The sequence below is a fragment of the Opisthocomus hoazin genome, chromosome 2 (genome assembly GCF_030867145.1).
Source record: "Opisthocomus hoazin isolate bOpiHoa1 chromosome 2, bOpiHoa1.hap1, whole genome shotgun sequence".
In the NCBI taxonomy this organism is placed as follows: Eukaryota; Metazoa; Chordata; class Aves; order Opisthocomiformes; family Opisthocomidae; genus Opisthocomus; species Opisthocomus hoazin.
The window spans coordinates 98,733,202-98,745,701 of NC_134415.1; the positions used below are offsets into that span (position 1 = coordinate 98,733,202).

Here is a 12,500-nt window from a genome sequence, read left to right on the forward strand (position 1 = left end):
CTCCTCGCAGCCTTCTCTTCTTCAGGCTGAACAGGCCCAGGTCCCTCAGCCTCTCCTTGTAGGAGAGATGCTCCAGTCCCCTCATCATCCTTCGTAGCCCTCCACTGGACTCTCTCCAGTAGCTCCTCATCTTTCTTGAAGTGGGGAGCCCAGAACTGGACACAGTACTCCAGATGGGTCCTTACTAGGGCAGAGTAGAGAGGAAGGAGAACCTCCCTCCACCTGCTGGCCACACTCCTCTTGATGCACCCCAGGGTACCATTAGCTTTTTTGGCAACCAGGGCACAATGCTGGCTCATGGTCAACCTGTCGTCCATCAGGACACCCAGGTCCCTCTCCACAGAGCTGCTCTCCAGCAGGTCCGCCCCAAGCCTGTACTGGTGCATGGGGTTGTTCCTCCCCAGATGCAGGACCCTGCATTTGCCCTTGAACCTCATGAGGTTCCTCTCTGCCCAACTTTCCAGCCTGTCCAGGTCACGGTGAATGGCAGCACAGCCTTCTGGTGTATCCACCACTCCTACCAGTTTTGTGTCATCAGAAAACTTGCTGAGGGTACATTCTAACTCTTCATCCAGGTCATTGATGAAGAAGTTAAACAAGACTGGGCCCAGTACTGACCCCTAGGGGACACCACTAGTTACCAGTCTCCAACTAGACTCAGCGCCGCTGATGACAACCCTCTGAGCTCTGCCATTCAGCCAGTTCTCAATCCACCTCACTGACCACTCATCCAGCCCACACTTCCTGAGCTTCCCTAGGAGGATGTTATGGGAAACCGTTTCGAATGTAGTATCCTATTACACAGGTTCCATTATGGAAAGTTCTTCATAATAAGAGGTGCTCCAGAAGTCCTTTAGAATAAGTTCATTAATGTTAACTCTTCTGTTACATGCAAAACTTAAGCATGGTAACTAACATGGAAAGAAAATTTTCTGTCTTGAAAAATAAAAAAAAGCAAAGTCTCACTGAAAATACGGACCAAAATGTTTGAATGAAGTCAATGGAAGAAGTAAAGGTTCAGCTGGCAGATACTGCCAAACTATACTTACATGAACTACTCTCATTCAATTGTTATTTTACTTATAGAAAGATCTAGTTCTTCCATATCTTCCTGGTGACAAAAATAATATGACTAGAAAGTAATATAAAGTAAGGAGAGGCTACTATTCATATATCCAGAAGCAAATTGTGATTTAGGATATTCTAATTATTTGATGATTAGCTTGAGACATTTTGACATGAATTATAAAGAGTATTCTTGAACATATTTTCTAAGACTTGCAAGGCGATACAAAAAATGACTGTCATGGTCCGTCATGGTCCATCATGGCAGTTTTAAAAAACAAAATGGAGATGAGTGAGACAAAGCAGGTCAGTGTTCCCTGTTAATTTTATCACAAGGCAACAAAATGCAAAAGTTGTTTTTCTGGTATGCATGCAAGCTTATTTCCTAAAGCTGAGTCGCATTCTACCCTATAGAAAAATCTGTGAGAAAATCACAATAAACTGATAAACTCTTCTTTATTTGCATTGAACAAATTCCTTTATGGATTATTTCTCCGTAATTCTATCCAGGCACAATGGGAAAAAAATAATTATAAACTCTCGGGGATAATTAAAAAAAAGTAATTGTAAACTTTTTTTTACCCTCTATGTAATGGAGGATGTTATGTCTGAGTGAAATCCAATAGTTATATAAATGTATACAATTTCTCATTTCTCAGATGTAGGTATTCAGAGTTTCATACATCTTCAGGGTAGAAAATCTAAACCACTGCCAATGTAAATTTGTATGGCAATGGAAAAGAAAAAGTAGAGCAGGCCTACCACTTGCCCTAAACTAAAATTGAATCAGGTCAAAATCCTTGCAATATTAAAAATTTCAGATAATTGCATTCTACTTCTACCAATTGTATATTCAGCAGGCACACACTGCTATGAGCACACATATGGACAAATAAAACACTGTCATAGTGTTATAACATTCTTCTGCAGCAAGTGGCAAGAAAGAGCCCCAGAATACTAAAGCCCTTTCCTTAGTGCTGTGAGATGTCATGTTGCACTGTGTACGGCTGTGGAGCACACCAGCTGACACTGTTCTGTGGAGAACACATGTGTTCACGTTACTTCCAACAGATTTCTAAAAGAACAAACACCAGCTGCATTGTCTTGCTAATCAGTTGCTGAGTACTGGAAACCCATGTGAGATGTCACCTCCTTCCAGTGACCCACCAGGTCTAGCCCTTCTTCCACACCCTTGCCCTGATGGTGTTAGCTGAGGGTTGCATGTGAGGGAGGTACTCTTGATGCTCAGTGCGGTGGCACCTAGCTTCCGGCCTCTTACTGGGTTTTTAATTCTGCCCCAGTCCAGGGGCTGGGTCCACTAAGACAAGTGACTAACTTTGTCAGGTTGAATATTCATTGACACCAGGGCTCCATACACAGTCTGTTATGGCACCTATCACAGATGTAAGCATCACAGAAGGCAACAAAGTTCAAGACAACTGTTTAGACATCCTACAAAACTGCCACAGTAAATGGCATTTTTAAAATGGAAATGTATGCAGGCATATAAGGATTCTTTGATCCCCCCGGGCTTACACAGCCTTGCCCAGACTTACATAAAGCAAAACAGTGCTAGGAAAAAAACACTGATGGTGATATGTCTAAGATTTAGCTGTGGCATGGTGATAAATACATGGAAACAGTGGTAAAATTAAATACAGAGGTGCTGGGAATCAGTTCCGCAACCCACGAGTATTTTCCTAAATAATATGGCAGAGTTGCAGCAGGACATGTGAGTAACACACTCCAGAGCAGCTGACAGCTCAGTGGGCACAGGCTGCTCCTGTGAGGCTGAAAAATGTGTTTTCAAACTCCTCAAGTAACTTCTGTAAAGAGAAAATGAAGAACTGGTCCCTGAGGTACTCAAGTAAATGCTCTAACCATTGGATTATTTGCTGGTTGAGACTGTCTGTGCTGTCTCTATCTCCCTTCTTCTTTTCCTTTCCAGAATGGCAGGAGGGACAGGAGAAGAACTTTCAGAAGTTTTGTTTCATCTTAAAATCTTTAAAATCACTTTTGTGGGGTGGGAAAGTCAGCCCTACTACCTGACTCCAACTTCTTTTCATGTCTTTGTGGACTGAGACACTGGAATTAATGTACCACAAACAGTTCCCGCCAGCAGAGATTGTTTGTGCCAGACAGTGCAAAGCAGAAAAGATGCAACCCTTTCTTCAGTTTTTGTTTGTTTGGTTTAAGGAAGTAAATTGTTTCTCCTCAGAATGTCAATTACAAATATTCCACACATTTTCCCATGTACTGAAAGAAGCAGCATTCACTATCCTAAGACTTTACTAAAGGCAATATTTAGAATACATTTTCTGAAATGAATGGATGAAGATAACACTCATATTTCTGAAGGGGGAAAAACCACCACTTACATACTGTTGCTGCTACCAGCTTTGTGTAGGGAAGCTGGAAATATCAAAGGAAACACCAGAACTCATAAACAGCCTGGTTTCAATCCACACAGACAGATGTGCTCTATATTTTGGGAGAATCAACTGAAATAAAATGCTGAGTTATTGGATTTCAGTTTGCCCTTCATAGTACATAACATAGTATTTTATTCTTTAGTTGCACTGTCTCAATATTGTACACATATTTGACTAGTTGCCTATGGAGAGGGCACAAGTCTGCCAGCCTGATAAAGTCTGATAAATGGAAAACCTTAGAAAATATCATCATAGGGAAGAATCACCAAATCTCACAGAAATAATGGATTAAAACTGCTTTTGCTAAAGTTAGGATGACGAAATTGTCACAGATAGCAATGGCAGTAGGATAAGTTTCATGATCTGGTGTGACTAAACAGCTCATGGTTCCAGAACTTTCTTCAAGGATGGGTGACAGGGGACTGTAATCACTGGTCAATCTCCTGAGAAGTGTGGCTAAAACCCAGGTAGACAAAGCTGCCCCTGCTGTTGGAGAAGTATTAAACTGACAAGATCAGTGGAGGAAGTACCATTTACCAAATGCGACTTTGCAGTGCATGAAGATAAGATGTGGGAGAAGTGTCTAAAAAGGTGGTAAAACCCATTAGAGGTTACTGCTGACTGTATGCCGATGATAAAAGCAAACATAGTTTTCATCTGAACAGCACTTCATTTAAAACACCCATCCCAGTATAAAATACTGCTTAGTTAAGCACCTTCAGCTGAAAGCAGGCTATTCTTTTTCAGGTTTATTCCAAAAAGCTTGCCAAATCCTGGTTATGCAAACATTAGCCAGTTTGGAAGGACAGGAGTATAGCACAGCTTTGTAGGATTTGCAGTGTCAAATCCAGTTGCCTGCTGCTTAGAGTGGGTAATTTCTGAGGTTTAGAAGAAAGTAGAAAAAAAAATAAAACCAAGCCACCAAGAACCCAACATCATCATGGGCATCTAACCAATTGTATAGTCCTCTACATATTTATTTATTAAGATTTATAAATGATAGGAACCAATTCAGCATTATAGAGCTTCCACAATAATTTAAAACTCACAATGTCAGAATATAAATTCTGAACTACTTCTGAGTAAATACAAAGAAAATGCTCAAAACAAAAAGAAACAGCATTACAAAAATCAAATTATAAATCAACTAATGCTCCCCCAGCTAACATTAAGGATCTTTTCCTAAGCAATGGAGGAAATAAGTAGAATTGTGCTCTTGCTATTACACACTCAGGTAAGAGATAATGCAATATTCTCATCAAATAACACACATACATACGTAAATCAAAAGACAATGGTGTCCACGCAGACCTTACTGATACATCATATCTTAATATTTTCAATAGCTACTAATAATATGACTAGAAAAGATACCCTTCAGAATACCACATCTTGTGTTTGTCCCTCAAAACCTCAGAATATTTTATGCAAGTTTTATTTAAATATTAAAAGTTTCAAAAATTCACTTTTCCATCCAGATTCTGAAGCATACTGAAACCAGTACTTATATGCAGCACTGAATTTCTCTGTAAATACTAAGAAAAACGTATGCAAAACAAGAGGCAAGCACAAAGTAAATTTACTTGTGATTGCTTCACACATTCATCCTGAATACCTGCACGAAATGTTGTAATCGTATTGTTAAATCCACAGCATGCTTTTTTTTTTCGGAAGTCTAATTCCATGAAAATATGCCTTTAATATTCTGGACTGGAGCAGTGAAATCAGAGCCTGTGCTCTAAATATAAGGTGCTTAAATTAATGCATGTGAAAAACGGTAAATAAAGCACTGGACTACTACTGTGTAAACAAAACATCGTGAAGACAAAACAAAGAACATGTTCCAAAAGTTTTGCATTCCATTTGCACATAATAATACATAGTATCAAGTCTTTCATGTATTTATTCCACCCATTTTACAGAAATGGAACATTACGATGTTGCTGGCAAATAACTGCATTATGATTCTTTCGTAGGGGCATAGACCATGGTACTACTTGTATTTGGAATGATTTCTAGCATTGTGTTCAAAGTTTCTCATTTCTGTACTAAAATGATTATTCTTAGCCATCAGTGTACTGATATAAACCCAGGCTCAAGGATAAAAGCACTCACAAAATCACAGGCATACAACTTCCAACACTGTAGACGTCTGTAGTATAAGACATATATAATATACCTGGACAAGAAGTACAACACCATCTTTGAAAAAATTACTATGGCAACCATAGAGGGATCCTTCTTGAAACAATCTGTATTTAGGCAAAGCTCACTTTGACTTTAATGGGAGATTTACTGTGAAAGACTGATGCAGCAAATTACAACTGCATAAGCTTGGAATTCTTTTTAAACCACACTGATACTACTGCTTTACTTCCTTACAGCGACATTTTCTGTTTTGGTACAGAAGGAACACACACTAAAAAAAGTAGCAAAAGACTGATAGCAAGCTTTCACTATTACTATACAGCTACTATTTTACTAAACGAAAATAAAAATTTTTACCAATTAAAATGAAGAATGCTGTGGGTATCACACTTCAAAATGATATTTTTCCGTGCAGTAACAGAACTGTGAGCCTTTCTTAGTTATCTGTCTGATCATTTACCTACTCTCTTGTTGCTCAGCGACTACCATCAAGGAACTATCACAGAATCACAGAATAGTAGGGGTTGGAAGGGACCTCTGTGGGTCATCTAGTCCAACCCCCCCGCCGAAGCAGGGTCACCTACAGCAGGCTGCACAGGACCTTGTCCAGGCGGGTCTTGAATATCTCCAGAGAAGGAGACTCCACAACCTCCCTGGGCAGCCTGTTCCAGTGCTCCGTCACCCTCAGAGGGAAGAAGTTCCTCCTCATGTTCAGACGGAACTTCCTGTGCCTCAGTTTGTGCCCATTGCCCCTTGTCCTGTCACTGGGCACTGCTGAAAAGAGCTTGGCCCCATCCTCCTGACACCCACCCTTCAGATATTTGTAGGCATTTATAAGGTCCCCTCGCAGCCTTCTCTTCTTCAGGCTGAACAAGCCCAGTTCCCTCAACCTCTCCTCGTAGGGGAGATGCTCCAGTCCCCTCACCATCCTTGTAGCCCTCCGCTGGACTCTCTCCAGTAGCTCTTCATCCTTCTTGAACTGGGGAGCCCAGAACTGGACACAGTACTCCAGATGAGGCCTCACAAGGGCAGTGTAGAGGGGAAGGAGAACCTCCCTTGTCCTGCTGGCCACACTCTTCTTGATGCACCCCAGGATCCCATTGGCCTTCTTGGCAGCCAGGGCACACTGCTGGCTCATAGTTAACCTGTCGTCCACCAGGACACCCAGGTCCCTCTCCGCAGAGCTGCTCTCCAGCAGGTCCACCCCAAGCCTGTACTGGTGCATGAGGTTGTTCCTCCCCAGGTGCAGGACCCTGCACTTGCCCTTGTTGAACCTCATCAGGTTCCTCTCTGCCCAGCTCTCCAGCCTATCCAGGTCACGCTGAATGGCAGCACAGCCTTCTGGTGTATCTACCACACCTCCCAGTTTGGTGTCGTCAGCAAACTTGCTGAGGGTACATTCTAACTCTTCATCCAGGTCGTTGATGAAGAAGTTAAACAAGACTGGGCCCAGTACTGACCCCTGAGGGACACCACTTGTCACCAGCCTCCAACTAGACTCAGCGCCGCTGATGACAACCCTCTGAGTTCTGCCATTCAGCCAGTTCTCTATCCACTTCACTATAGTTCTTAGACATCCTCATTTCAATCTTGAAAAAGCAGATTAAAATTACTATGTGAGTAATCTCTTCCTGGGGAGATATTGTATTATTTAAATTTACATAGCTGCAGAAAGGAAGCCAAGAGACTGAAGAATCCACTATTTTCATTCTGTGAAAGGTTAATTTTCCTTGCCCTCATACCAACCTGTTTAGTGACGAACTACATAAATATCGTTACGTACTTTATAATATTTGAGCCATAGCAATAGAAGCAAACATCTGTCACTTACGTTCTGGAATCATCCCACAGCACACAGTAGGGATTCAATGTGCCCTAAGAAGAAAACAAACAAACCTATTTGTTACTGGGATACAAAAAAATGTGTCGTGACCTAAATATTTATTTGGGTCTCCTCATACAAGATCACACTTTCACGAATTGATACCACTGAAACTGTAAAAGCTTAATTCTGATGGAGTATTTAAAAAGCACTTGAATCTCAAAGCAGAGTATTTGCTGTATTCTCTCTCTTAGACAAGGTAAGCATAAAGTTGTCTATTTGGTATATCCTAGTAGAATTAAAGTATAAGATAAGAGTTAATCTGTTCAGAGTTAAAGCCTGAACATTTCTGGGTGTGTTTAGCAGCAGAAGTTCAGGCCCCTCAGGAACTGAGATGTCAAAACCAGTAATGCCTTTAAAATTTTTAAGCATGTGTTACGCAAAATGTCTGAAGGCTGGGATTTCAGATGACCTCACATTCAATACCCAAGTACTTTTGTCAATTAGGTCCTAAATTAGCAGAGATTTTTGCTCAAAATATATTTTTTTTGGTTGAGCTTTACAATCCCAACTCCATCCTCTTTGAAGTCAGTGGAGGTTTTCTGATTCTATTTAGAACAGGGTGGGAATCTAAGGTTATTACACATCATTAAACTGTGGGTAATATTTTGGGAGTTTGAAATGTCTTTATTATTACTTATGTTTATTTTGTTTCCTAGGAAGAGTTGAGACAAATTTAAAATTCAAGTTTTGTCCCTAATCTTGTAAATTAGAAGTACTGAACCGGTTAAAAACTGCAAGACTGTATTCCTGTTCATCATAAACATTGGATATTCCCAGAAGTCAGAACTATATAAAGAAATCAGATGTAAAATACAGAATAAAAATATATTTTTAACAAAAGTGATTTGAAGAAACATGGGGAATACACTATTTTTTTATATCAACATTAATGTAGTTGTCTCATGAACATTGTTGCTGCAGTAAATATAAAGATAGTTTCGTATAAATAAAACACACCTTGATGTTTCATTCTGAAAAGTTTTATTTATAGAGAGAACATGGCAACCTGTGAAGTAAAAATCTATTAAATATTTAAATTCTTCCATCCACCTCTTCGTCAAAGACAAAAAGATCCCTCTGAAGATGCTTGTGAGAGAGGTATTTAGTGAAATCTTGACCCTTTACTTCAGTATTTTGCTGACTGCACTGAATTTTGTGAGTAGAGTATAAATATTTAAAATCAACATATACTTATGACACTTTGTATTAACATAGCACTGTACAAACATAAATAAAGGATGTTCCATGCCCTGAAATATTTATAATACAAAGAAGAGGAAGGGGAAGAGGGCATAGGACAAAGCATTGGATAAAGGCCCATTGAGATTCAGAGACCAGGTCCTGCATCATTAGCCAAAAGCTTTCAGATACATTGATAGAAGAGGATACACAAAGATAAAAACTGAGAACAATGGAATGATGGTGCAGAATTGATCTTTTTTAAAATGTAATTTTACAAAGAGTATTAATTTGTATCCTAAGACTGGGTGAAGAAATTCTACTTACAATCTCATATAGCTATATGCATATTAAAAAAGTACTGCTGTAGCTGAATCGTAATAAGACATTGCATATCTGAGATCTGAGACCTGTCTTTCCTAGCAGCAGATAACATACAGTTTATGGTCACTACTCCCACAGTACAAGCAGAAAGAATAAAAAAACACTTTCAGAAAAAATGTCCATTATAAAGAAATCTACAAAACAGAGGGAAACAAAAGACTTTGCAGAGAGCTGAAACACAATAAAACTGCTGCTGTCAGATCACACGCTCCACTCTCTTTGAAACGTATTCAAATGAAAAAAAAATAAAGTGTGTTTGGCCATTGCAGTCACTAATGAGAGATTAAGTAGAAACATGGAAATCAGGAAAATATTACTCCTGTTCCTTAAGAAGATCTTGTGTGAGGGTTTGCTTCACGAGGTGTGGCAGCTTGTAAGGGCACAGCAGCCTTTCAGAACTTCTTCCTCTTTTGATATCCTGATCAAACACCCTTCAAGCACTGCAAGGACCACAAGGAGCTGGTCTTCCTATTTTCTTCTTTGCCCTTAACCTGTTGCTCCCTTTTTCACAATCTTTCTGGTCTGGCCTCCTGGCAATGTCTCCTCACACTGCTGTCGTTGAGCTACGTCCAACAGCCATCACTCTCTGTGAGGGCAGAAATCTTCCATCACAGCTTTTTCCAGTTAATTACTTAGCTGCAGCTAAGGGAGCAGCTACTGTGTCCATTAATGTTTACGACTGTTGCAGTATTGATCTATACACTACACTACAGGACCTGGAGACCTCAAAAATAGACATATGTGTGTGAATGTGTATGTATATATATAACTCTGCCTGGCATATAAAACTGAACTTTCAAGATGTGATTGGCAACTTTGACAGCTATGCAGCCCAGTGCCAACTGTTTTATAGCCAGGTTTTTCAGTCTCTTTGAAAGCCTGATGTCCTACGCTACTGCTGGCTTGTTACTTTAGTGTCCCTGGAGTAAACTTCTATGCTTTCAGAAGGCGAGAGTTCATATTTTCTCTGGAGCAAATAGGATTTTGTTTGAGTTGTGCAGTTTTTAAATGATTACTTCATGTCTCTTTAATCAAACTACTGGAAAAATATGTTCGTATTAATCAACATGTTCACAGTGCATAAGACCAAATAACACTTTCTCTACATAACGCATTGCAACCCACATTCTCACTGTGGCCAACTGTCTATTGTATTTTAATTTATCTGTAAATCCAAGTACCATGTTATATTCGAAACAACACATTTAACTGTGATTTATACTTCCTCCAAAAAATAATCCTCTGATTTTATTAATAAACTGGCTGATTGTGATATAAAATGAAGCAATTATGATTAATTTTGAATACATGAATATTTTAAGGATAATCTGAGTTAGAACTGGCTGAAGGGCCGAGCTCAGAGAGTGGTGGTGAATGGAATTAAATCCAGCTGGCAGCAGGTCACGAGTCATGTTCCCTAGGGCTCAGTTTTGGGTCCAGTCTTGTTTAACACCTTTATCAATGATCTGGATGAGGGGATTGAGAGCTCCCTCAGTAGGTCTGCAGATGACACCAAGTTGGGTGAGAGTGTCGATCTGCTTGAGGGTAGGAAGCCTCTGCAGAGGAATCTGGACAGGCTGGATCCACGGGCTGAGGCCAACTGTACGAGGTTCAACAAGGCCAAATGCCGGGTCCTGCACTTTTGGTCAAAACATGCAACGCCAGAGGCTTGGGGAGCAGTGACTGGAAAGCTGCCGGAGGAAAAGGACCTGGGGGTGTTGGTCAACAGCTGGCTGAACATGAGCCAGAAGTGTGCCAAGAAGGCCAACAGCATCCTGGCTTGTATCAGCAATAGTGTGGGCAGCAGGAGTAGGGAGGTGATCATGCCCCTGTACTCAGCACTGGTGAGGCTGCACCTCGAGTACTGTGTTTTGTTTTGGACCCCTCAATAGAAGAAGGACATTGAGTTGCTGGAGAGTGTCCACAGAAGAGCAATGAGGCTGGTGAGGGGTCTGAAGAACAAGTCTGATGAGGAGCGGCTGAGGGAACTGGGGCTGTTTAGTCTGGAGAAGAGGAGGCTGAGGAGGGACCTTATTGCTCTCTACAACTACCTGAAAGGAGGCTGTGGTGAGGCAGGTGTTAGTCTCTTCTCCCAGGTAACTAGTGATAAGACGAGACGCAATGGTCTCAAGTTGCATCAGGGGATGTTTAGATTGGGTATTCGGAAAAATTTTTTCGCAGAAAGAGTGTTCAGGCATTGGAACAGGCTGCCTAGAGAAGTGATTGAGTCCCCGTCCCTGGAGGCATTAAAAAAACGTGTAGATGTGGCACTTCGGGATATGATTTAGTAGGCATGGTGGTGTTGGGTTTATAGTTGGACTTGATGATCTTAGAGGTCTTTTCCAACCTGTGATTCTAAGATTCATTTGCCCATCTTTTTTCATAATCTCTTATCTACATAATTTAGCCAGTGGATGGGGAGGTAAAAGAACAAATGTGTGGGTATACTCCTATATATTAGTAGGCATGCTCTAGAGGTTGCTTAAAAATTATTCATTGAATCAATCTCGAAACAAACTGTTCTGAATACTGAACAGCATTTCAAGACCAAAGGTTTGAAAAGAACAAAAACAACAAGAAGAGTCATTCTAAAAAATCAGATGAAAGAGAATGTCTGTGTTTTATTTTCTGTTTAATAATTAATTTATTTAATTGACATCATGATTAATCTGTAAGCCATTAGTATATAATGTTCAAATGCTAGTGATATATTATACTAGTTTCATCCTTCTGTCTGTGACATATAACATTTGTTCTATAGTAAAATATTATAATTAAACAAATTTGTGGTTTTGTTTTTAACTGAGAAAATCATAGAAAAGAAGATTAGAATTAGATTCAGTCTGAAGTCAAGAAACACCCAAACCTACAAAATAACATTTGCATTTCTATGCATTTAGAGCCTTAGTTCTTTAAACCAGAGTCCCTTTATGGAGGCTAAGCTTTGAGCGTAAAAATCACCAAACATTTAAAGATATTGAAAACGTAGAACTGATTTCCACTCCCAGATTTTCTAGATCAATATTTTGTCACTGTATCTACCAATCCAACTGTTCTATCCAGGTGGATCGAGATCTTATATAAATGTATGATGTATGTAATTCCAATTTAAGGACTAGACATTTCTTCCAAGCACTTGATGCTTCTCTGGATTAAATTATAGGACAAAAACTGAGCCAAAGGAAAAAAAAAAACCTCTGGTATCTATTGGCAAGGTTATTGTCTTTTTGCCTTGTCAAGATATGACCTAATACAATACTCATTAATATTCTGCTACTGAAAGTTTGGCAAAGCAAGGTGGCAATCATTATCTCTAATCTGACCTTTTGTAACAATGAAGTTCCATTTCATTTCCAAGATTTTTAAACTTAGCAAAAATTGGCTTTGTAAATTACTCAAAGGGATGG

At 39.9% G+C, this 12,500-nt stretch overlaps 1 protein-coding gene across 8 annotated transcripts in view; it reads right to left on the minus strand.

Moving 5' to 3' along the window:
- The window catches only part of ADGRB3 (adhesion G protein-coupled receptor B3), a 474,460-nt gene that overhangs the window by 176,930 nt on the left and 285,030 nt on the right, over nucleotides 1–12,500 (minus strand). For all 8 annotated transcript variants that reach the window (XM_075414589.1, XM_075414591.1, XM_075414590.1 and 5 more), the window contains one exon: nucleotides 7,477–7,520. In XM_075414589.1, coding sequence (XP_075270704.1) covers nucleotides 7,477–7,520 — 44 coding nt within the window. The remainder of the gene's footprint in view (nucleotides 1–7,476; nucleotides 7,521–12,500) is intronic.